The following is a 23,102-nucleotide window of genomic DNA, read 5'->3' as shown; positions in this document are numbered from 1 at the left end:
CGGGTTACCGTAACCACACCTATTTTTTTTTTAGGCCTTAACAAAAATCAAAGCAACTCTTCCATTGTGCTTAAGAAGAAAACGTGTTCATGACGCAGCTTTATCTTGTGTTAAAATGGTTCAGAGCTACTCGCAATTGTTTTTGCTCTACCCTTTTGAGTGACAAAAGCTCATATCAACCACGCCACGCTGACCTCTCCAGCCAGCCAGGTGTGCCAGGTGTACCTTTGTCACACCTGTCAAGATCTGTTGCACTGCATTCCTCGCCTGTCAGATTCTGTTCTATGAGCGTGAAAGTTTTAAGAACCACGAGAGTTAAGAATAATATATGAAACTGTGATGTTTAGCGTTGGGCTATTTTGTGGTATACATTTGACTATGTTTCCTGTTTATCTGTGAAAATTAACAATTCATTATAGATTTAATTCAAATCAATCCTATGTTTACATGCTTCGCTCGACCCAGCGCTGCTGTCTCGATTTTCGGCAAGCTAACCTTTAAAGGCATATGTACGCGCTCCCGTGTTTACAAAGTGTAGTTTGCCCATAATCGATGTCAAACGCACCATAAGACCATATAATGACGATATGTCACCATGCGCGGACCATAATACATGCATTAATTACAGCTTGTTCTAGCCTCTGAAAAAGTGAGGATGTCAACAAAGCCGCGGTGTTAGCTCCCTTGCATTAACGTTACATGTGTTGCCAAATCTATAAATAGGACGATCCAGATCAAAATGAAAATTAACATATCTCAACATTGAAGGGGTCCTAGACCACAATATTTTGCAGGGAACTTAATTTAGCATGTCTCCAGCTGTTGGTAAAGCAATTAGCGTGTATAGTCATCGAGTACATATGCCTGTAATACCACGTGTAGTTTGGTCCTGGGTTTTCATTTGTTTCATTCCGAAAGATTAACCAAGTGTTTTGATATTGATTCACGCGACTTGCTTTTTTCTTCTACATTTTTTTTCATCCATGGTTAATGTCTCTTGCAGGGTTAGAACCTTCGTGAGAACGTAAAGAATCAACGTGTACATTGATTTGGCAAATGATAAGACCGCGCTCAGTAGACCGGAACCGTGCGTAGTATTACAAGACATTCCGATGCAGTGCGCAATTTAAATCCGGGTGTACGATAACGCGTGCAGGTGAGGGATTTTCATAATGACATGTCACATCTCATTAACAAGCGCTATTTGAAAAGGCGACTAGGTAGCCGTGTTTTTATTAAGGTCAACAACATCGCTGAAAACTTGCAAGTTAAGTAGGCATACATGTAGTTGTGGTTCTACAATATCTTTGGCGGATGATGACAATATTCCTTTTTTTTTGGCCAAATAAAAAAGATGTGGACAAACTCATTTATTTTCGCCTTATCTTATGTTGTTCTTTTCCCCCGGCGAATAATGTTGTTATCCTATTTCTTTTCAGCGGTAGCCATACTAAAAGAGGTGTGCGTTGAAATCAAGCTAACGAGTGAAGCTTGGTCGCGTGATTTCCTGACCAACACATCATTTGCCTTCACAGACCTTGGCAAAAAGATCGAAAGCGGAGTACGTGATTTTTCTTGAATTTGTTTGTAAGGTTGATTAATGATACAACATTATATGTGGTATAGACACGGTCGACAATTGATAGGTGACGATGCAGACAAGAATTGATGATGAAAAGCGTGTTAACAAAGTATCAAGGCAATACTGAGGGTGAAACATAGAAATATGAAGTTGAGATTTAGTCTTGTGTTACATAAGACTTTTTCCAGTCACTATGACGTAATGATGTGTGTGTGTGTGTGTGTGTGTGTGTGTGTGTGTGTGTGTATGTGTGTGTGTGTGTGTGTGTGTGTGTGTGTGTGTGTGTGCGTTGCTCTTCTGTTTAGTTGTTAGGATAAAAGTATACACAGTTAGGTGTTTCTATTTCCCTAGGTACACAGCGGGCTACAAAGCGTGCGTGGATACCTCAGTACCCGTGTCAGGAGTTACAGGTAAGAACTAGAATGTTTGCTCGTTTCTTTATGTGTATGTGTGAGCATGTGTGTGTGTTTGTGTGTGTGTGTGTGTGTGTGTGTGTGTGTGTGTGTGTGTGTGTGTGTGTGTGTGTGTGTGTGTGTGTGTGTGTACACAAATTGTGTATTTGTTTAGGTGTTTTTTAAATTGATATTTCTTGTCACTTCTAGGGCTGGCAGTGTATTTGCAGACATTGTCGTTACCAGCAACCAGTCTTTATTCAATGCCAGTGATCTCAGGACCCAGTTATATTCTGTTGTCAACAATGGTACAATCGGAAACTTGCCCGTTAACGACAGTTATTTACAATTCTATGACGGAGGTAGGTATGAAGACGAAGTAAAACACTACCTTCTTAACATGACATTATTGCGATTGTTTTTGTCTTAGTTCTCGTTGGTATTGCTGGTAGAGGTATAGTTAGATTCGTATGGCTGGCATATCTTTAGTAAAATCAAAATTCCTGGCACTAGTTAAATTAACAGTACACAAACTGTGCATCCACATTCTTTGGGTCGATTATGGTTTTTGTGTGACTCTTTTACAAACAAAAATACAATTTTTGTATGACAACGGTGACGATTTTTAATTAGGCTTTGTATTGCTGTATGACATGTCAACGTATTATCTTCGAGAGAAGTAGTTCATCCTCTTAGCATTCATTTGTTTAAAGGTAAGCATTGTTTAATTCGTTGGTTGGTTTGATGCATGGTTCGTTGAAGAGAGAGTGGGGTATTATACCTTTCATTTCCAAATAGAAGCTGAGTTAACCTTCCATTTTATACTCCCAATTATATAACTAAACATGTTGATGAAATTTCCAATGTGTTGTTGGGTATTTCACGTCTGCATCATATATTTGTATACAACCTGCAGCTAGCTGTAAATTACTAAGGTGTCTGTAGCAATGGATTTAGACAGATTTATTAGTGGCGGATAACCTTCCGTTAAAAAAACGTTCACACACAAAAATGGGATATTTTTTTTTCAAAACAGGCGTCTACATAGCTGATGTTTCCGTGGACTACAGTTCTCAAGGAAAAGTTAATGACACTGGACTTCACGTAATTGTGACCGGATATAATGTCACAGCAACATGCAGTGCGCGCACACCAGGAGCCAGCGATCCCAAGTTTGATTGGACGCTGGGCGGTCGCAACGTAACCAGCATGCAAAGTTCTGCACGTTACGTCATTTCCCCCAGGAGACGAAGTGACACAGATCCGTTCCAGTTTGTCAGCTCTGTCACAATCATAGGGATTTTAATAACAGAAGGTGGTGAGTTAAACGGGTCTGAAGAAGAAGCAGGATGTGAAACAGAATAGTTACTTTAACTGGCGTATTATCGGGTATACAATTTTGCAGCTTTATGGTAACCCCAACAGTTAGAAGATCTAACCGTTCATGTGAATTATTGTTTTCTTGTGAAGTCAAATCAAAATATATTCAAAGCATCCTTTTCCGATATAGACATTGCCAAAAGTACAAAGCCAATGCAGAATAAAATATATGCATTGTTTTCTCTTCCTCTCGTGATTTCAGGCCAACTGGTGTGCAAGGTTACAGCGGAAGACAAGACCGACAGCAAGCAAGTCGCGCTGAAGGTTGTCAGGAAGTTGTATGCCATCCTGACGCCACCCACCTTTTTCGTCATGAAAGGAAAGGACGTCCCCTTGACTTGCTCACGCCGGGCCGGATATGACATTCTATGGATTGCTACCTTGTTCCGTGTCGACGGCAGTGGTGAAGTCCAACGTATGATGATAGCATTGTAAATTGTCGTGTGTTTGTGTGTGTGTGTGTGTGTATGTGAGTGTGTGTGTGTGTGTGTGTTTGTGTGTGTGCGTGTGTGTGTGTGTGTGTGTGTGCGTGCGTGCGCGCGCGTGAGTGCGCGCGAGCCGTGTGTGTGTGTGTGTGTATGTGTGTGTGTGTGTGTGTGTGCGTGTGCGTGCGCGTGCGTCTGTGCATGCATGCGTGCATGTGTGTGTGTGTGTGTGCGCGTGCACGCGCGTAAGTGTCAAGTGTTCCGTACCAATTTAATGTTCTTACTTTACTTGTGCCAGTTGTGGCAGGGTTGAACCAGACCGAGAAAGAAAAGCAGGCCAACTTCACCATTCAAGGCGTGACGTCAGATGTTCGTTATCGATGTGAGATCACAGACAGGATAGAAACCATCAGTAGCAACGAGGCGATCATCACCGCCCTCAGCCAGCCAGGTACATCTAAAGATGTTGACAAAAACGGGAGGGGGGGGGGGGGGAGAGTGAGGAATAGAGATAGAGAAAGAAAAAGAGATGCAATGAATACGCGCGTGAACGCTAAGCAAATTCTGACGTGCGAGAGCTCGCGCATGTGTGTGTGTGTGTGTGTGTGTGTGTGTGTGTGTGTGTGTGTGTGTGTGTGTGTGTGTGTGTGTGTGTAGTTGTGTGGGTGTGTTTGTGTGTGTGTAGTTGTGTGTGTTTGGTAGTATGTCTTACAGCCGGCCTGTGTCTTCATATCCAAGTTTCTTTGCAGGTGTATGCGTCGATCTGTCTGTAAGGAAACATATTGTTTATTTTTGATGTTGGTTTCCATGGTTACACAATACCAGTTATTGGCCAATCATTTTTTGCTTTTATCGTTAGAGTTTTTAAAATGTGTTTGTGAACAGCGAAAAAGAAGTGCCTACTAGACGGGGTCTGGGGGTCGCCTCCTGCAGACAGCCATGTGCGGCTGGTATGTCCTCAAGGCTACTCCGCAGAAGGTGAGACCGCCACGTGTTTCGTACCATGTTTGTGTTTTTGGAAAAAAACTTACTTATCCAGACAAAACAAAGTGCCCGTAATTATGCCGCAAAGTACAAAAAAAGAAAAAAGAACCAGGGGTCTGTTAAAGCCATGTGCACGCATACACACGTCGTTGAGCTTTTTAGTGTCCCGGTAAGATTATTGTGTCAATAAAATTATGTTTGAGCAGGCTTCCAGAGTCGGACGTGCGGACCGGACGGACAGTGGCAGGTACCGGACACGTCCCAGTGTGTCCGACAGAAACTAGAAGATCTGAAGACGACAGTGAGTAGCTTGGTCCTTCTCTCTGTGAAAGTAGAGGGATGTCTTCTCGTAAATGTATTCAGGAAGCACAGGGTGGCATGTTATACAACAGAAACTTTTGGTACCACACAATAAGCAATGCTTGTATTGTAAGGTTGGCTAGGTACTTACATCTACAGGGGCGGATCAGTTCATTTTAGGGGGGGGGGGTCCAAAAGTATATTGTGAAGATATGGGTGTGAAGGCGCAAAGTGCCGAGCTTGTTAGGGGGGTCCGGGAGCATGCCCCCTTGGAAAATTTTTTAAAAAAGGATGCAAAATGGTGCAATCTGGTGCATTCTGAGGATGATTATTACCAGTTTCAGGCAGCAAATTGTGTCACTGATTAATACCCCAAACAACAACAATAACCCCAATAAACACAAACAAATATTTTTATTGTTTGGCTGGGGGGGGGGGGGGGGGTCCGGAAACCCCAGAACCCCACTCCCCCCCCCCCTCGTCCGCCTCTGATCTACACAGACAAATGTCTTATACAGGTGCTGTCAAGATCAACATATTGCTCATAAGCCTAATAGAAAATGTCACATCAAAGGAAAGAATGTGATTTATAGTCAAAAGCAAAGTGGACGAGAAACGGAAACAGCTCAACATATCTCATGTTTGTGTGTCTCGAGTTTTCCAGTGACTTGTACGTACCGTTGCAATACTCCTACAATATACTTCATACAACCATGCACATGTATATATGCGTGTTACGATAATTGTGTGTGTGTGTGTGTGTGTGTGTGTGTGTGTGTGTGTGTGTGTGTGTGTGTGTGTGTGTGTGTGTGTGTGTGTGTGTGTGTGTGTGTGTGTGTGTGTTTATCAATGATCCACATTTACCAATACATTTCTAGAGAAACTTGCATGACCTCTCTGGTCATGCATGAGCAAAGAACCAGTCAGCTTTTCACCAACTGTTGCATAAATTCTCATTCCTATACAGGTTGACCAGATCGTAGATGGAACGACAACCAGCACTACAAAGTATGTGGTTGAGAAACTTCAGAACAGCACGAGTTGTCACCTCCTGAGTGGTGACGTCACAGCGGCCATTGACATCCTGGACAAGGTTGCCAATTTCACCGTGGATACCAAGAAAGTCCCTGGAGAAGATGAACTAGAGGTACGCTGTGTGTGCTGGTCGGCCTTTCTCAGACCTTCAGTCTCTCTCTCTCTCTCTCTCTCTCTCTCTCTCTCTCTCTCTCTCTCTCTCTCTCTCTCTCTCTCTCTCTCTCTCTCCCTCTCTCTCTCTCTCTCTCTTTCTCTCTCTCTCTCTCTCTTTTTCTCTCTCTCTTTTTCTCTCTCTCCCTCTCTCTCTCTCTCTCGCTCTCTTTCTCTCTCTCTCTCTCTCTCTCTTTTTTCTCTCTCTCTATTTCTCTTTTTCTCTTTCTCTCTCTCTCTCTTTTTCTCTCTCTCTCTATCTCTCTTTCTCTCTCTCTCTCTCTCGCTATCTCTCTCTTGCTATCTCTCTTTCTCTCTCTTTCTCTCTCTCCCTCACTATCTCTCTTTCTCTCTCTCTCTCTCTCTCTCTCTCTCTCTCTCTCGCTATCTCTCTTTCATTCTCTCTCTCTCTCTCTCTCTCTCTCTCTCTCTCTTTCTCTCTCCCTCTCCCTCTCTCTATTTCTCTCTCTCTCTTTCTCTCTATTGATCTCTCTCTCTCTTTCTCTCTCTCTATTTATCTCTCCCTCTTTCTCTTTTTTTTCAGTCTCTCTCTCTCTCTCTCTCTCTCTCTCTCTCTCTTTCTCTCTCTCTCTGTCTCTTTCTCTCTCTCTTTCTCTCTCTCTTTCTCTTTCTCTCTTTCTCTCTCTCTCTGTCTCTCTCTCTCTCTCTCTCTTTCTCTCTCTCTTTCTCTCTCTTTCTCTGTCTGTCTGTCTCTCTTTCTCTCTCACTCTCTCTCTCTCTCTCTTTCTTAGTCTCTCTCTCTCTTTCTCTCTTTAATTTTTGTTGGTTAACTTTTTAACTTTTTAATTTTTAATTTTTTAATTATATAATTGTGTGTCTATGCGTCCCAAGGACAGATTGTAGAAAAGGCGTAGCCTTAAATCTTAATCCTTGTTAAATAAAGTTCAATTCAATTCAATTCAATTATCTCTCTCTTTCTCTTTCCCATTTGTTTAACGTGGTCGAGAAAGGGTATAAACATTCCTAAAGCTGGCCACAAGACAATAAAATATTAACAGCTATTGTGTTTTCAGCGTAGCAATAGGGTCCGATATTTAGACGAGACAAGTATATTAATGCCGACGAGTCGAAGACGAGTCGCATTATACTTGTTCGAGTCTAAATATCGGACCCTATTGCTACGCTGTTGAATGAGAAGGGAATTTGTCTGCTACTGACTGAACCTGAGATCAACGCAAGCATTGTCATTTTGCCAGTTTAGAACAAGAAAGCAAGGTCAGAAATGCAATATAAACGCTAGTGTGTTTTTAGCGTAGCAATAAAGTCCGATATTTAGACTCGAACAAGCATAATGCGACTCGCCTTCGACTCGTATGCATTAAACTTGTCTCGTCATGAAGCGATTTTTTTCAACCTCAATTAAAATACGTGTGGAGTTACGAGATACGAAAAGCCGAATGCGAAAGCTTGTGTCAGTCAACTGAGCTCACAGTCACAAAGGCACACAAAAACGACTGTTCCGTTTTACTTCCCTGTTTGTACTACATCTTTCGACTTTAGGCATTTTGTGGTGATTAGGGACAGAAAATAATTGGTTTAGTCACAAACTCTGCCCAAGTCCAGCCATGAATTATTTGTAATTCGTGCATGAGTTGGGTTTCGTGCGGTTTTGGCTCAGATGGGTGCCTATACAGTGACTCGGTGTGTGTCCGTGGCTATGGACAGCCAATCGCGGGAGTGTATTCACGCACGTGGGGTTGCGTGATGCGTGAACGAGTCACAGGCTCGAAGGTCACTGCTGTGTAAAACTGTGAAGAGAACGGATGGTTGATGTGAATGCTCTATCCGGCCGACCGGCGTGTTGATGTTTTATTCGACCCCGGAGACAAGTTGTGTTCCAGCTGTCTTGGTGTGGCTTCAAGGGTTCTACGGGTGGTCAGTCCTCGAACGGCAAGCGTTCAAGCATAGAAGCGTGGCTGTGGGCGAGTCCAAGCCAGGAGAGACGAACGACACAGGAGACAGCATGAGTTTCCGGGAGAAAGATGCTTCCGACTCGTTACCCGGGAGGAAGGCGTGTTGTTGGTGGAGTGTTTGACCACCGGTGTGTCGCAAGTGTGAGCTGTGGAGGTGAGGTGGCCCACCGTCAGTGAGTAAAGTGGTGGAAAGTGCTGGCATGCTATTGCCACGAGCAGTATGGGCACAAGAATATATTATGGCATCTGTGTGCCTCGAGTTATGCAGCTGTGGCTTCACTAAGCATTGTGACCTATAAGTGAATTTAAACATATTAAAGACATAAAGATTGTGCAAGTGGAAGATTCAACGGGACTAATCTGGAGTGTCTTTATTTTTTATGTTTTGTTTTGAGCGACGTTGATTTTTGTGGATCGGCGAGATGTGAACTGGACTTGGTTGTGAAACGTCATGATCATTACGCACGAAGAGAAAAGTATGTAGTGATATGGTAATTTGTTGTTATGAAGTAAGGTTGTTACGTGGTGAATTAATGTGAATGTGTTATTGATGAATTAATGTTCGTACCATTTATTGTGTTGAAATAAGTGGAAGATTCAACGGGACTAATCTGGAGTGTCTTTATTTTTTTATGTTTTGTTTTGAGCGACGTTGATTTTTGTGGATCGGCGAGATGTGAACTGGACTTGGTTGTGAAACGTCATGATCATTACGCGCGAAGAGAAAATTATGTAGTGATATTGTAATTTGTTGCTATGAAGTAAGGTTGTTACATTGTGGATTAATTTGAGTGTGTTAGTGATGACTTAATGTTCGTACCATTTATTGTGTTGAAATAAGTGGAAGATAATTGAGAGTCTTGTTATTTAAAGTTAAGTTAATTAGTATTATTGGTGGCTGGGCCTACTGGTTTCATGTGTAGCTGCGTTTGGCGTTGATCGTATGCATCAAGGTTGAAGGCAGTGTAGCAATAAACGTAGGTAGTCCCTATCACGAGGTATTAGTGTAAATGTAAGTTAGAAATAATAGTTAGTTAATAAATAACGGGGTTAATTGATTACTGTAGGTGAAGATAAGCGGATTTTGAGTTGAGATAGATTTATAAAGAGACTTCTTGATTTTTCGGGATCAGGGAATTAAGGTGGTAGGTGGTAATATTTAGGGATATTTACAGTTCTTTTAGTATCAAGTTATAAATTCTTATAGCCAATTTGTTTTGTTAAACTTTAAGATAATTCTTCCTTCTTCATCTATCTTTGATTTTGAGCGATTGTGATTGGATGTGAATGTGAATGCGGTGTTGTCGTGTGTGTAAATAATAAACTTGGTTTGGATGTTGCCTGGTTGTGGAGTCAGTGATTAGAGTAAGAGTGGTTGACTGTGTCTGAGTGTTTTGTACGTTAAAAGGTATTCCTATACCTCTCCCAAAACTTAGGGGAGTTACAATGGTGGCAGCGGTGGGATAGGAGTTTCATTTCGGGGATTAGGAAGGGTTTAGATAGCATCGGGAAGTAAGGGCCGTGACTCGTGTGAATCAGTTGTGAAAGGGTATGAATGAGGACTAGCGTGGGCGGTTGGCGGGCGACTTAAAGGCTTTAAGCCTGGGTGGCTATTTTGACCCGGTAGAGGAAGGAGAGAGAACGAGTGAGTTTGAGCACACCTGGGGTCCGAACTGATCACTCGGATCTCACTCTACCAAGGTTGTCAGCTAGCTGTTTGGGTAAGTTCTATTGTGGTTGTTGCTTTGTATTATTCTGTCCGTGTTTGTTGTGGGCGATCAATTTTGGAATTGGGGTCAAGGTGAGGTTGGTTGTCAAGGAGATGTCGAATTCAGATCGGGATGAGCGTCAGTTGAGGCGGGCGGCTAGGATGGAGGAGAAGGTTCCAGCGACGTCTGCGGCTGCATCCCTAGTGGTAACCCCTCCTCGGTTCACTGTACCAAGTGGTGGTGCGACGTTGTTGGCTACGGGTGGTATGCCGGGTGCGGTTTCTACGCCGAGGGTGGAGAGGTCTTTGGGGACGCCAGGAGTGTTGGGGACGAGGTCTGTTGGGGCGCAGCGTTTGGCGATGGGGTACGGTGAGGGTCAAGCTGTAAGGGGAGTGTCGCCGATCATGGTCCAAGGTTCTAATGGGTTTGACGATGAGTCGGTAGACAGGGAGTTAGCACGGTTCCGTAGTCAGGGTGAAAGCTTGGGTTTGCAAGGGGCGACGTTGGCCCAGTTTGTGATGGCCCAAGTGCGCAGGGAGGCGGCCATCGTCGAGGAGAGAGTGGCGCAGGCGAAGTTGCGGAAGGAAGAGCGGCGACAACGCAAAGAGGAACGAGAACTTCAGGAGAAGAAAGAAGAAGCTCGACGCCAAGCAGAAGCAGCCCAGCGTAGGGAAGAGATAGAGGCCAGACGCCAGGAAGAAGAAGCCCGACGTAAAGAGGAACGTGAACTTCAGGAAAAGAAAGAAGAAGCTCGACGCAAGGAAGAAGAAGCTCGACGCAAGGAAGAAGAAGCCCGACGTAAAGAAGAACGTGAACTTCAGGAAAAGAAAGAAGAAGCTCGACGCAAGGAAGAAGAAGCTCGACGCAAGGAAGAAGAAGCCCGACGTAAAGAAGAACGTGAACTTCAAGAAAAGAAAGAAGAAGCTCGACGCAAGGAAGAAGAAGCTCGACGCAAGGAAGAAGAAGCCCGACGCAAGGATGAGGCGGCCCAAAGGAGAGAGGAACGGGAGTTCCAAGAAAGGAAAGAAGAAGCCCGACGACAAGAGGAAGAAGTCCGGCGCAGAGATGAGGCAGAGCGACGCCAGGAGGAGCGTCGCATACGGGAAGAGGAACTGCAAGCAAGTGAGGCGAGGTGGAAAGAGGAGTTAGCTCTGCGCACAGGGGGGACTGAGAGAGAACCGAGTTTTGACAAATACCGGGTAAAGATGTCCTTCTGTGATGACTCTGTCAACATTGACGACTACCTCCTCCACTTCGAGCGAACAGCGACAACACACAGGTGGAGCAGGGCGACATGGGCAGGTCGATTAGCAGACCAATTGAAGGGTCGCGCAGAGAGAGCATATCTACGGATGACTCCCGAGGATGCCAGCGACTACGATATGCTCAAGGTTGCGCTGTTAGAAGAGTTCCATCATACTCCAGAACACTATCGCCGGGAATTCAGAAACATCACAAAGCAAGGGGACGAGAACTTTGTACAGTTTAGTCGTCGGCTGCAGACCCTGTTGGATCAATGGATAGCGATGTCACAGTGTGCGGGAGACTATGACCGGCTGTATGACCTGATCCTGAGAGAACAGTTGATGTCAAATTTCCGGGGTGAGCTGTTCCAGTACGTCAGCGATAAAAAGCCAGCTACAGCCAAGGAAGCGGCGGTGTTAGCGTTCACTCACTTGGACTCAAAACGGGACGCCAGATTGTTCAACGCAAAACGTAACATCGGGGGCCAAATGGACGAGGAGGAAAAGAAAAAGGAGAAGACTACAAGCAACGGGGGTACCAAGACCGGAGGGGGATCGGAGGAACAGGCAGAGCAGTCGAGGGCCAAGTGAGGCCAGTAGAGGGCAGCAGGAACAAAAAGACGAACTGGAGTCGGGAATACAACAATCGGGTGATATGTCATAGGTGCAAGAAGACGGGACACATTGCCAGGGAGTGTACCGCGAACGCCTGCATGACGACCGAGCAAGATGACCAGACGAGATCTTCCGAGCCGTCAGAGCCGTTGTGCCAAGACTGCGAGAAAATTCCATTTCGGCCGATGGGAAGGTGCAAGGTTAACGGGAGAGACGCAATCAGTCTACGTGATTCAGGGGCAGACAAGACCATGGTAAAGGCTGCATTTGTTAGGCCTGAAGATTACACCAACGGGACAGTGCACGTAGAGTTTGCCGACTTAGACTGCACAAAGACGTATCCCTTAGCATGGGTTGACGTAGAATCGCCGTACATCTGTGAGAGGATTCTTGCCATCGTGAACGACAACATCAGGCCTGACATTTTTCTGGGAAACCTGGCCCAGCTTACGAGCGGAGACTGGGTGGAAGTATCGATGTATCCCAGACGGGCGTTGTGTGCGGCAGTGACAACCAGAGCACAGGCTGAAGCAGGTACACGGCCGGTGAAACCGGTGGTGGTGGTGCAGATTGAAGGGCTGCAAGTGACTCCGGATCAGCTGAAAGTCTTGCAACAGGAAGATGAAACACTAGTGCGCGCAAAACGACTGGCGAAGGAAGGGAAACAGATACAAGCAGGAAAGGGCATGGTGGAGTTCAAGATGTCTCGTGGGATACTCAAGAGGGTTTATCGGGAGAAGAAATTGGAGTGTTCACAAATATGCGTTCCCAGATCCTTGAGGAAAGGACTACTCAAGTTCGCCCACGACACACCCATGGCAGGACATCTGGGCACCAAGAAGACCCGCGAACGTCTATGGGCAGATTTTTATTGGCCAGGCCTGTGCGAAGACGTGCGACGATACTGTCAGTCCTGCGACCGATGCCAAAAAGTCACGCCGAAGGGACGAGTTGCCAAAGTGCCGCTTGGGCAAATGCCTCTGCCTAATGCTCCATTTGAGAAGGTGGCGGTGGATTTGGTGGGGCCGATCAAGCCGGCAGCTGACAGTGGGGCGAGATTCATCCTGGTGATGGTGGACTATGCGACGCGCTACCCCGAGGCTGTGGCACTTAAGTCCATCGAGGCAGAGAAGGTGGCTGAAGCGCTGTGGACAATGTGGACGAGGTTGGGAATACCCAAGGAGGTCCTGTCGGACCAGGGTGGACAGTTCACCGGGGCCGTCATGCGAGAAGTTCACCGGTTGCTCGCCGTCAAGGGACGAACCACTACGCCGTACCATGCGCAATGCAACGGCTTGGTTGAAAGGTTTAATGGCACATTGAAAGCCATGATCAAGAAATTGTGTGTGGAGGACCCCAAGACATGGGATCGGTTTATCCCAGGTGTCTTGTTCGCATACAGGGAGGTTCCGCAGGAAAGTACTGGGTTCTCCCCATTCGAGTTGCTGTACGGCCGTACAGTGAGGGGACCTATGGCCATCTTGAGGGATCTCTGGACAAAAGAAGGAGAAGACGGGAAGGAAGCGCAGACCGCGTCCGAGTACGTGTTGAATCTCCGGGACCGAATAGAAGAAACATGCAAAGTTGCCAGGGAACATCTGTGTGAGGAAGCCGTGCGCCAGAAGAAGCACTACGACCGTGGGGCCAAACGCCGGACCTTCGAGGCTGGAGATCGCGCTCTTCTACTCCTGCCTCTCAAGAAAAACAAGTTGGAGATGGCTTGGCGAGGACCCTACGTCGTGGAGGAAAGAGTGGGCGAGTGTGACTACCGCATCAGGATAGGGCCCAAGCAGAAATTGTTCCACGCCAACATGCTGAAGAAGTATGTGGAGCGGCCTGCAGCGATAGCAACGGTGTGTGTGGTGGATGAAGGGGAGGAGTGGGAAACAGTGCAGTCATCTCACGAAGACATTCCGTTGATACCCCTGACGTCAGAGGAAACGATCGAGGATGTGCACTTGGATCCAGAGACGCCAGAACTGCATATAGGGATCAAGGAAATCCTCAAGGACAACAAGGATGTCATCACTGATCTGCCACGGAGGACTTCGCTGGCAGAGTGTAGCATGCGGTTGGCGCATGACGAACCAGTTAGGGTCCGTCAGTTCCCCTTGCCATTCACGACGCGGGACATTATCGCCAAAGAAGTCGACGCGATGTTGAAGATGGGGGTCATTGAACCGTCGGTGTCCCCATACAGCTCTCCAATCGTGATCGTGGAGAAGAAAGACGGAAAAAAGAGGTTCTGCTCCGACTACCGCCGTTTGAACAAGATAGTGGAGTTTGACGCCGAACCTATGCCAAACATGGAGGCCATGTTCGCCAAGCTCAGCAAGGCGAAATATCTATCCAAGATAGATCTGGCAAAGGGATACTGGCAGATCCCTATGGCGGCAGAAGACAAGCCCAAGACCGCATTCACAACACCGCAGGGGTGTTACCAGTGGACGGTGATGCCGTTTGGGTTGAAGACGTCAGGAGCCATCTTTTCAAGGATGATGAGGAGTCTGTTGAGCCCTCTCGACATGATCGAGATCGACAATTTCATTGACGACATATTGGTGGCAACTGAAACCGTGGAGCGTCATTTGGAGTGTCTCAGAGCTTTATTCCAGCGGCTGCAGGAAGCATCGTTGTCAGCTCGACCATCCAAGTGTTACTTGGGGTTTAAACGCCTGGAGTACCTGGGACACATGGTGGGAAATGGAATGATTCAACCCGAGGAAGGGAAGATGGACAAGATAGCGAAGATGCCCAGGCCAACAACAAAGCGGCAGATCCGATCCTTCCTAGGACTAGCCGGATTCTACCGTCGATTTGTGCCGGGTTTTGCTGACATTGCACTTCCGCTGACAGACGCAACCAAGAAGTCACAGCCCAACAAGGTCATATGGACGAAGCCTATGCAGGTGGCCCTTGATACGCTGAAAGTGAAGTTATCCACAGAGCCGGTGTGCAAGCTGCCGGATTTCTCCGTGCCTTTCACTCTTCGCACAGATGCATCCGGTGTTGGGTTGGGGGCGATGCTACTCCAAGACCAGGGGAACGGGATGCAGATGGTGGCCTGTGCGAGCAAAAAGTTGCTGCCAGCGGAGCGTAACTACAGTACCATCGAGCGCGAGTGCTTGGCGGTGGTGTGGGGGGTGCGGAAGTTTGGCCCGTACCTCTACGGAAAACCTTTCTGCATTCAGTCCGACCACAAACCCTTAGAGTACCTGGAGGGTTTGAAGGCGACTAACAAGAGGTTGATGCGGTGGGCGTTGGCTCTGCAACCCTACATGTATACCATCCAGGCGATTCCTGGAAGAGACAACGTGGGGGCCGACTTGCTCAGTCGCTCGGAAGAGTAACCAGATGTGGGAAGCATTGAACCATCAAAATGGACTGATTTTGGTGGGCTGGATCATTTTTTTTTTGCAAGTCCATGGATGTTCAGTAGAGTTGGGTAGTGTTTTAGTTCAGGGGGAGTTGTGGTTGGATTACACGTTTTAGGATTCCTGGCATTGGTCAGAGGTATGTGATTTTTGGTTCAATACAGGGTGTTTTGTACTTGGGTGGGGGGTTTGTCACAAACTCTGCCCAAGTCCAGCCATGAATTATTTGTAATTCGTGCATGAGTTGGGTTTCGTGCGGTTTTGGCTCAGATGGGTGCCTATACAGTGACTCGGTGTGTGTCCGTGGCTATGGACAGCCAATCGCGGGAGTGTATTCACGCACGTGGGGTTGCGTGATGCGTGAACGAGTCACAGGCTCGAAGGTCACTGCTGTGTAAAACTGTGAAGAGAACGGATGGTTGATGTGAATGCTCTATCCGGCCGACCGGCGTGTTGATGTTTTATTCGACCCCGGAGACAAGTTGTGTTCCAGCTGTCTTGGTGTGGCTTCAAGGGTTCTACGGGTGGTCAGTCCTCGAACGGCAAGCGTTCAAGCATAGAAGCGTGGCTGTGGGCGAGTCCAAGCCAGGAGAGACGAACGACACAGGAGACAGCATGAGTTTCCGGGAGAAAGATGCTTCCGACTCGTTACCCGGGAGGAAGGCGTGTTGTTGGTGGAGTGTTTGACCACCGGTGTGTCGCAAGTGTGAGCTGTGGAGGTGAGGTGGCCCACCGTCAGTGAGTAAAGTGGTGGAAAGTGCTGGCATGCTATTGCCACGAGCAGTATGGGCACAAGAATATATTATGGCATCTGTGTGCCTCGAGTTATGCAGCTGTGGCTTCACTAAGCATTGTGACCTATAAGTGAATTTAAACATATTAAAGACATAAAGATTGTGCAAGTGGAAGATTCAACGGGACTAATCTGGAGTGTCTTTATTTTTTATGTTTTGTTTTGAGCGACGTTGATTTTTGTGGATCGGCGAGATGTGAACTGGACTTGGTTGTGAAACGTCATGATCATTACGCACGAAGAGAAAAGTATGTAGTGATATGGTAATTTGTTGTTATGAAGTAAGGTTGTTACGTGGTGAATTAATGTGAATGTGTTATTGATGAATTAATGTTCGTACCATTTATTGTGTTGAAATAAGTGGAAGATTCAACGGGACTAATCTGGAGTGTCTTTATTTTTTTTATGTTTTGTTTTGAGCGACGTTGATTTTTGTGGATCGGCGAGATGTGAACTGGACTTGGTTGTGAAACGTCATGATCATTACGCGCGAAGAGAAAATTATGTAGTGATATTGTAATTTGTTGCTATGAAGTAAGGTTGTTACATTGTGGATTAATTTGAGTGTGTTAGTGATGACTTAATGTTCGTACCATTTATTGTGTTGAAATAAGTGGAAGATAATTGAGAGTCTTGTTATTTAAAGTTAAGTTAATTAGTATTATTGGTGGCTGGGCCTACTGGTTTCATGTGTAGCTGCGTTTGGCGTTGATCGTATGCATCAAGGTTGAAGGCAGTGTAGCAATAAACGTAGGTAGTCCCTATCACGAGGTATTAGTGTAAATGTAAGTTAGAAATAATAGTTAGTTAATAAATAACGGGGTTAATTGATTACTGTAGGTGAAGATAAGCGGATTTTGAGTTGAGATAGATTTATAAAGAGACTTCTTGATTTTTCGGGATCAGGGAATTAAGGTGGTAGGTGGTAATATTTAGGGATATTTACAGTTCTTTTAGTATCAAGTTATAAATTCTTATAGCCAATTTGTTTTGTTAAACTTTAAGATAATTCTTCCTTCTTCATCTATCTTTGATTTTGAGCGATTGTGATTGGATGTGAATGTGAATGCGGTGTTGTCGTGTGTGTAAATAATAAACTTGGTTTGGATGTTGCCTGGTTGTGGAGTCAGTGATTAGAGTAAGAGTGGTTGACTGTGTCTGAGTGTTTTGTACGTTAAAAGGTATTCCTATACCTCTCCCAAAACTTAGGGGAGTTACAGTTTAGTCCTGTTTCATCGGGAAGTTAGCAGAAAAGGGTATGCTATCGACATTTGTAAAGCTGAAAAACATTCCCGAGAAGTATTTCAAGTTGTCAGTGTAAGCTGTTGTCGATAGAAACATCCCCGCGTGGTACAGATGGGTAAACCGGAACCATGCGTCTTTGTTATTGACAATATGCTTTTGGATATTGAGAAAAATGGCCGACTTCCGTAGCATTATGCTTTGATGATCGGAAGAGACCATCCAATCACATCCCCCGAATTCCCCCACGTGTTCATCAGAATAGCTATATAGATCCTTTTCTCAATTCAACGAAGACACATTTCTCCGTGACCTCTGTAATTCCTCTCTCCCTGAGGTTTATAATCATACGAATCCTGATGCTGCTCTAACGCACCTGCTGAATGCCTTCACTAACATTTATGATCGACATGCTCCATGGAGAATTAAGAGAGTCAAACACATAGTAAAACCTAAGTGGTTTGATGATGAATTACAAGATGCATTTGATCATCGTGATTTTTTAAAGTCAATCGGTAAAGAAGAGGAGTATAGAGAACAGAGAAATAAAGTTAATTCAATGAAACGATTAAAAAAAAAAGTATTTTCAAGACCTTGCTTCTTCAAAACAAAATTCAAGAACATAATGAAAGCAATAAATGAACTTACAAATAAAACGACTGCACCTTCTTCAAGTTGCCTAAAGGACTAATCACCTGATGATTTAAACACACACTGGGTGGGGATGTAGCTCAGTCGGTAGCGCGCTGGATTTGTATCCAGTTGGCCGCTGTCAGCGTGAGTTCGTCCCCACGTTCGGCGAGAGATTTATTTCTCAGAGTCAACTTTGTGTGCAGACTCTCCTCGGTGTCCGAACACCCCCGTGTGTACACGCAAGCACAAGACCAAGTGCGCACGAAAATGATCCTGTAATCCATGTCAGAGTTCGGTGGGTTATAGAAACACGAAACTACCCAGCATGCTTCCTCCGAAAACGGCGTATGGCTGCCTAAATGGTGAGGTAAAAAACGGTCATACACGTAAAATTCCACTCGTGCAAAAAACACGAGTGTACGTGGGAGTTTCAGCCCACTAACGAAGAAGAAGAAGAGAAGAAGAAACACACACTTTTCAACAATAGCTGAAAAGGTTATTATAAACGATAAAACAACCTTAAATAAATTGGAAGTTTTGGAAGACTTCTGTAAATCAAAACAAATGTCATCTCAGTTAAATATTCCTCCGCTTACAGTGCCTGAAGTATTTCACACACTCACTCATTTAAAGCAAACGGGTACCCGGGGTATAGACGGGCTTGATGGAAGGATTCTAAAGTTATCAGCCCCTGTAATTTCTGACACCCTCACTTACATTTATAATATCTATTTAGAACAAAAATATTTTCCAATAGCCCTCAAGCAGGCCAAAATCACTCCTCTGTTTAAATCTGGCGAAAAGAAAGACCCCTCAAATTATAGGCCGATTTCTATACTGTCAGTATTATCAAAACCACTGGAACGACATATAAACAAACACCTATTATCGCACTTTGACCACAATCAATTATTTCACCCTAACCAGTCTGGATTTAGAGCTCATCACTCCTTTCACACTGCCTTAGTCTCTCTTGTTGATCAGTGGTTGGAAAAGATCAACGATAATGAATTTTGTGGAGCTGTTTTTTGTAGATTTTGCCAAAGCTTTTGATGTAATTGACCACAAGTTGTTACTGAGGAAACTCACATTGTATGGACTCGGGATTGATTCTGTTAAACTTATAACTTCTGTTCTTAGTGACAGGCAACAGGCTGTATACGCAAACGCCTCAGCATCAAGTATGCAGGATGTACGATATGGCGTACCACAAGGGTCAGTTTTATGCCCTCTCCTCTTCTCTATATGAGACAATGACAAAAGGTGACGTTTTCATGTCAGTATGTCCCAAATGACATCACCAGTACATTTTTCATTCTATCTAATCTGTTTTCGTTCTATTTTTTCTAATAACATGCGTTAACAATTGATTGCCAACTGGAATCGAAGAGCACAAAAATTGTAACTTGATATGTAGTTTCTCTGGAGGGAAAACATCTTCCACTTTCATGTCAGTGTGTCCCATGCAACATACATTTGCCAAACAGCTATGTGTAAGTATATTATTTGTTAGTGGTATAGAACATACTGATCAACAATCAAAGTCAGTTTTCACATTCATGTTCTACCTATTTCTTATATGTTTATTCTGTTGGCAATGGTGAAATGTCAGCAATCGTGTGTCATTCGGGACAGTAGACATGACACCTGAACTTTTGTCACTGTCTCATATACATAAATGACCTTCCCCTTCACATTGAGAATTTATGTGAACTTTTTGCAGACGACACAACCATACATTCTAGTAACACCAATTTAAGTCGTTTATCAGAATCACTGCAAGAAAGTTTAAACCAGTTGAGTGAATGGACTGAGCTAAATCACATATCCCTTAACCCCCAAAAAACAAAAAGCATGATAATAGCAACTAGGCAACAACGCCAGAACATAACCTCAATATTTCACGATCTAACGGATAATGATAAACTTGTTGAAAAAGTCGACCATCATAAAGTTTTGGGAGTGACCATTGATACTAACCTGTCTTGGCCACACCACACCACTGTCTAAACAAGTGTCCAAGAAGGTTTATCTATTATCTAGAATCAAGCACTTTCTGAATTTGGAAGCCAGAAAATTATTCTGTAATGCGCATATTCAGTCTGTTATTGATTACGCGTCTACCTTGTGGGACTCGGCAAGTGAAAATTCATTCAAACCACTAATTAGATTACATAAACGAGCGCTTAAAGTAGTCTTATTAAAGAAAACAACCCTATCTGAGTTAGACTACATAAACTTAGGCATTGGTGTTTGGGTGTTATTTTTTATTCTTATTCTTCCTGTGAAGGCAAGGCTAAGTTATAACAAGTCGCGTAAGGCGAAAATACAACATTTAGTCAAGTAGCTGTCGAACTCACAGAATGAAACTGAACGCAACGCAACGCAGCAAGACCGTATACTCGTAGCATCGTCAGTCCACCGCGCACGGCAAAGGCAGTGAAATTAGGGAGATTTAAAAGACAGCACGTTTCGTTTTGCAGCTCGTTTCGTTGGGCAGCTCGTTTCGTTTGGTGAATGAGTCACCCCGCGAAAGGGAACGTGAAACGAGACGGCATAGGCCGCAGACAAGATTTAGATGTATTCACGTTTCGTTTCGGAATGAAGGAAGGGCGATAAATCATCAACATAAAAAGGAGGGTCAGAAAACGGCGGGCATACGCAAATAAAAGGCGAGTCATGCGCAAATGAAAGGCCGGGCATGGCAGGATATGATCCGCTGACTGGGCATGGCATAATTTCAACTCCACGAATCAATAAAGGATTGACATACTCGCATTGTACACACAAGAGCTTCACATTTTTCAATTCATGCACCTGCTCATCATCAATTGTATTTCACAAAAATTAGATCATTCATGTTGAATTCCAAGATTTACTCATTCGAACTCATTATTTTTTTTATCCATTTCACGCATCTCAATTTTTTACCGAACCATGTAGGCAATTATACCCTGAGTATTCCCCATTCTCAGAAAACGGCCCTGTGCACACGCCTGTGCCGATTTAGAAGCCTTTCCCCAACTAGGGGTTGTTTTGTACTTGTCACGTCTGTCCTCGATCAGAATGGAAAAAAAACAACCTAGGAGGTGGTCCAGAATCGGGCATACTTTGATTATTTTCAGTCCAAATAAATCACACAGACTTTGTTTATACAAAATCACATACGAAGCCAGAATAAAAATTCGATGCGATGACCTACTTCTGCTTCGCCATTTGCTTTCTCACCATGAAGTTGGATAAATGTACCAGGATCAGCACCCTTCAAAATATTTCAGTTCACAACAGTTGTCTACCTCCAATGAACACATTCTCAGCGCTGAAAGACTGTGAAAGGGTTGATGAATCTAGCAATGCATAAAATGGCCAACAAATAAAACTGTTAGTGTGCAAAAATACTCACAAAAGTTGACGAAATATTGTTCGTTTTTTGGGGGTGGAAAACGTGACTGCGTTTTGACGTTCCACGTTCCGTTTCAGTTGACCTTCACCTTTCCAGCGAGAGACCCCCGAAATGATGACGTTTACCACAACTTCAAAACGAAACGTCCCGACGTTTCGTTTTTTAAATCTCCCTATTGACAAGAAGAGCGGGGTAGTACTTGCGCTGAGAAGGATAGCACGCTTTTCTGTACCTCTCTTTGTTTTAACTTTCTGAGCGTGTTTTTAATCCAAACATATCATATCTATATGTTTTTGGAATCAGGAACCGACAAGGAATAAGATGAAAGTGTTTTTAAATTGATTTCGAAAATTTAGTTTTCATATTAATTTTTATATATTTAATTTTCAGAGCTTGTTTTTCATCCAAATATAACATATTTATATGTTTTTGGAATCAGCAAATGATGGAGAATAAGATGAATGTAAATTTGGATCGTTTTATAGAAACATTTTTTTTTTTACAATTTTCAGTTTTTTAATGACCAAAGTCATTAATTAATTTTTAAGCCACCAAGCTGAAATGCAATACCGAAGTCCGGGCTTTATCGAACATTACTTGACAAAAATTTCAACCAATTTGGTTGAAAAATGAGGGCGTGACAGTGCCGCCTCAACTTTCACGAAAAGCCGGATATGACGTCATCAAAGACATTTATCAATAAAAGGAGAAAAAACGTCTGGGGATTTCATACCCAGGAACTCTCATGTCAAATTTCATAAAGATCGGTTCAGTAGTTTAGTCTGAATCGCTCTACACACACACACACATACGCACAGACACACACACATACACCACGACCCTCGTCTCGATTCCCCCCTCGATGTTAAAACATTTAGTCATAACTTGACTAGATGTAACAAGTCGCGTAAGGCGAAAATACAACATTTAGTCAAGTAGCTGTCGAACTCACAGAATGAAACTGAACGCAATGCAATGTTTCAGCAAGACCGTAGCATCGTCAGTCCACCGCTCATGGCGAAGGCAGTGAAATTGACAAGAAGAGCGGGGTAGTAGTTGCGCTGAGAAGGATAGCACGCTTTTCTGTACCTCTCTTCGTTTTAACTTTCTGAGCGTGTTTTGAATCCAAACATATCATATCTATATGTTTTTGGAATCAGGAACCGACAAGGGATAAGATGAAAGTGTTTTTAAATTGATTTCGAAAAAAAAATTGATAATAATGTTTATATATTTAATTTTCAGAGCTTGTTTTTAATCCAAATATAACATATGTATATGTTTTTGGAATCAGCAAATGATGGAGAATAAGATGAACGTAAATTTGGATAGTTTTATAAAAAAAAATTTTTTTTTTACAATGTTCAGATTTTTAATGACCAAAGTCATCAATTAAATTTTAAGCCACCAATCTGAAATGCAATACCGAAGTCCGGGCTTCGTCGAACATTACTTGACCAAAATTTCAACCAATTTGGTTAAAAAATGAGGGCGTGACAGTGCCGCCTCAACTTTCACGAAAAGCCGGATATGACGTCATCAAAGACATTTATCAAAAAAAAGAAAAACACATATGGGGATATCATACCCAGGAACTCTCATGTCAAATTTCATAAAGATCGGTCCAGTAGTTTGGTCTGAATCGCTCTACACGCACGCACACACACACACACACACACACACACACACACACACACACACACACACACACACACACACACACACACACACACACACACACACACACACACACACATACACCACGACCCTCGTCTCGATTCCCCCCTCGATGTTAAAACATTTAGTCATAACTTGACTAAATGTAATAAAGGTACCCTTATGCATAAAATTATTCATGGGTGTGTACCGCAAACCATATTTTCCAAATTCACGTTGAAACTTCACGC

The 23,102-nt window shown here is 44.1% G+C and overlaps 1 protein-coding gene and 1 long non-coding RNA gene across 3 annotated transcripts in view; both read left to right on the top strand.

Annotated features, from left to right (window-relative positions):
• LOC138961687 (mucin-22-like) overlaps window positions 1–23,102 on the top strand; it is a 103,511-nt gene that overhangs the window by 11,602 nt on the left and 68,807 nt on the right. For both annotated transcript variants that reach the window (XM_070333357.1, XM_070333356.1), the window contains exons 2-10: window positions 1,440–1,561; window positions 1,934–1,992; window positions 2,185–2,336; window positions 3,011–3,292; window positions 3,557–3,769; window positions 4,078–4,230; window positions 4,665–4,757; window positions 4,970–5,064; window positions 6,031–6,210. In XM_070333357.1, the coding sequence (XP_070189458.1) occupies window positions 1,440–1,561; window positions 1,934–1,992; window positions 2,185–2,336; window positions 3,011–3,292; window positions 3,557–3,769; window positions 4,078–4,230; window positions 4,665–4,757; window positions 4,970–5,064; window positions 6,031–6,210 (1,349 nt within the window). The remainder of the gene's footprint in view (window positions 1–1,439; window positions 1,562–1,933; window positions 1,993–2,184; window positions 2,337–3,010; window positions 3,293–3,556; window positions 3,770–4,077; window positions 4,231–4,664; window positions 4,758–4,969; window positions 5,065–6,030; window positions 6,211–23,102) is intronic.
• Window positions 7,815–17,030, top strand: LOC138961690 (uncharacterized). The gene is made up of 2 exons (XR_011454280.1): window positions 7,815–8,336; window positions 15,672–17,030. It is a non-coding gene; the product is annotated as an uncharacterized lncRNA (long non-coding RNA).

This window comes from Littorina saxatilis, linkage group LG3 (assembly GCF_037325665.1).
Source record: "Littorina saxatilis isolate snail1 linkage group LG3, US_GU_Lsax_2.0, whole genome shotgun sequence".
NCBI lineage: Eukaryota > Metazoa > Mollusca > Gastropoda > Littorinimorpha > Littorinidae > Littorina > Littorina saxatilis.
The sequence above is the reverse complement of the archived record's forward strand: the minus strand, read 5'-3'. Positions and strand labels throughout refer to the sequence as shown.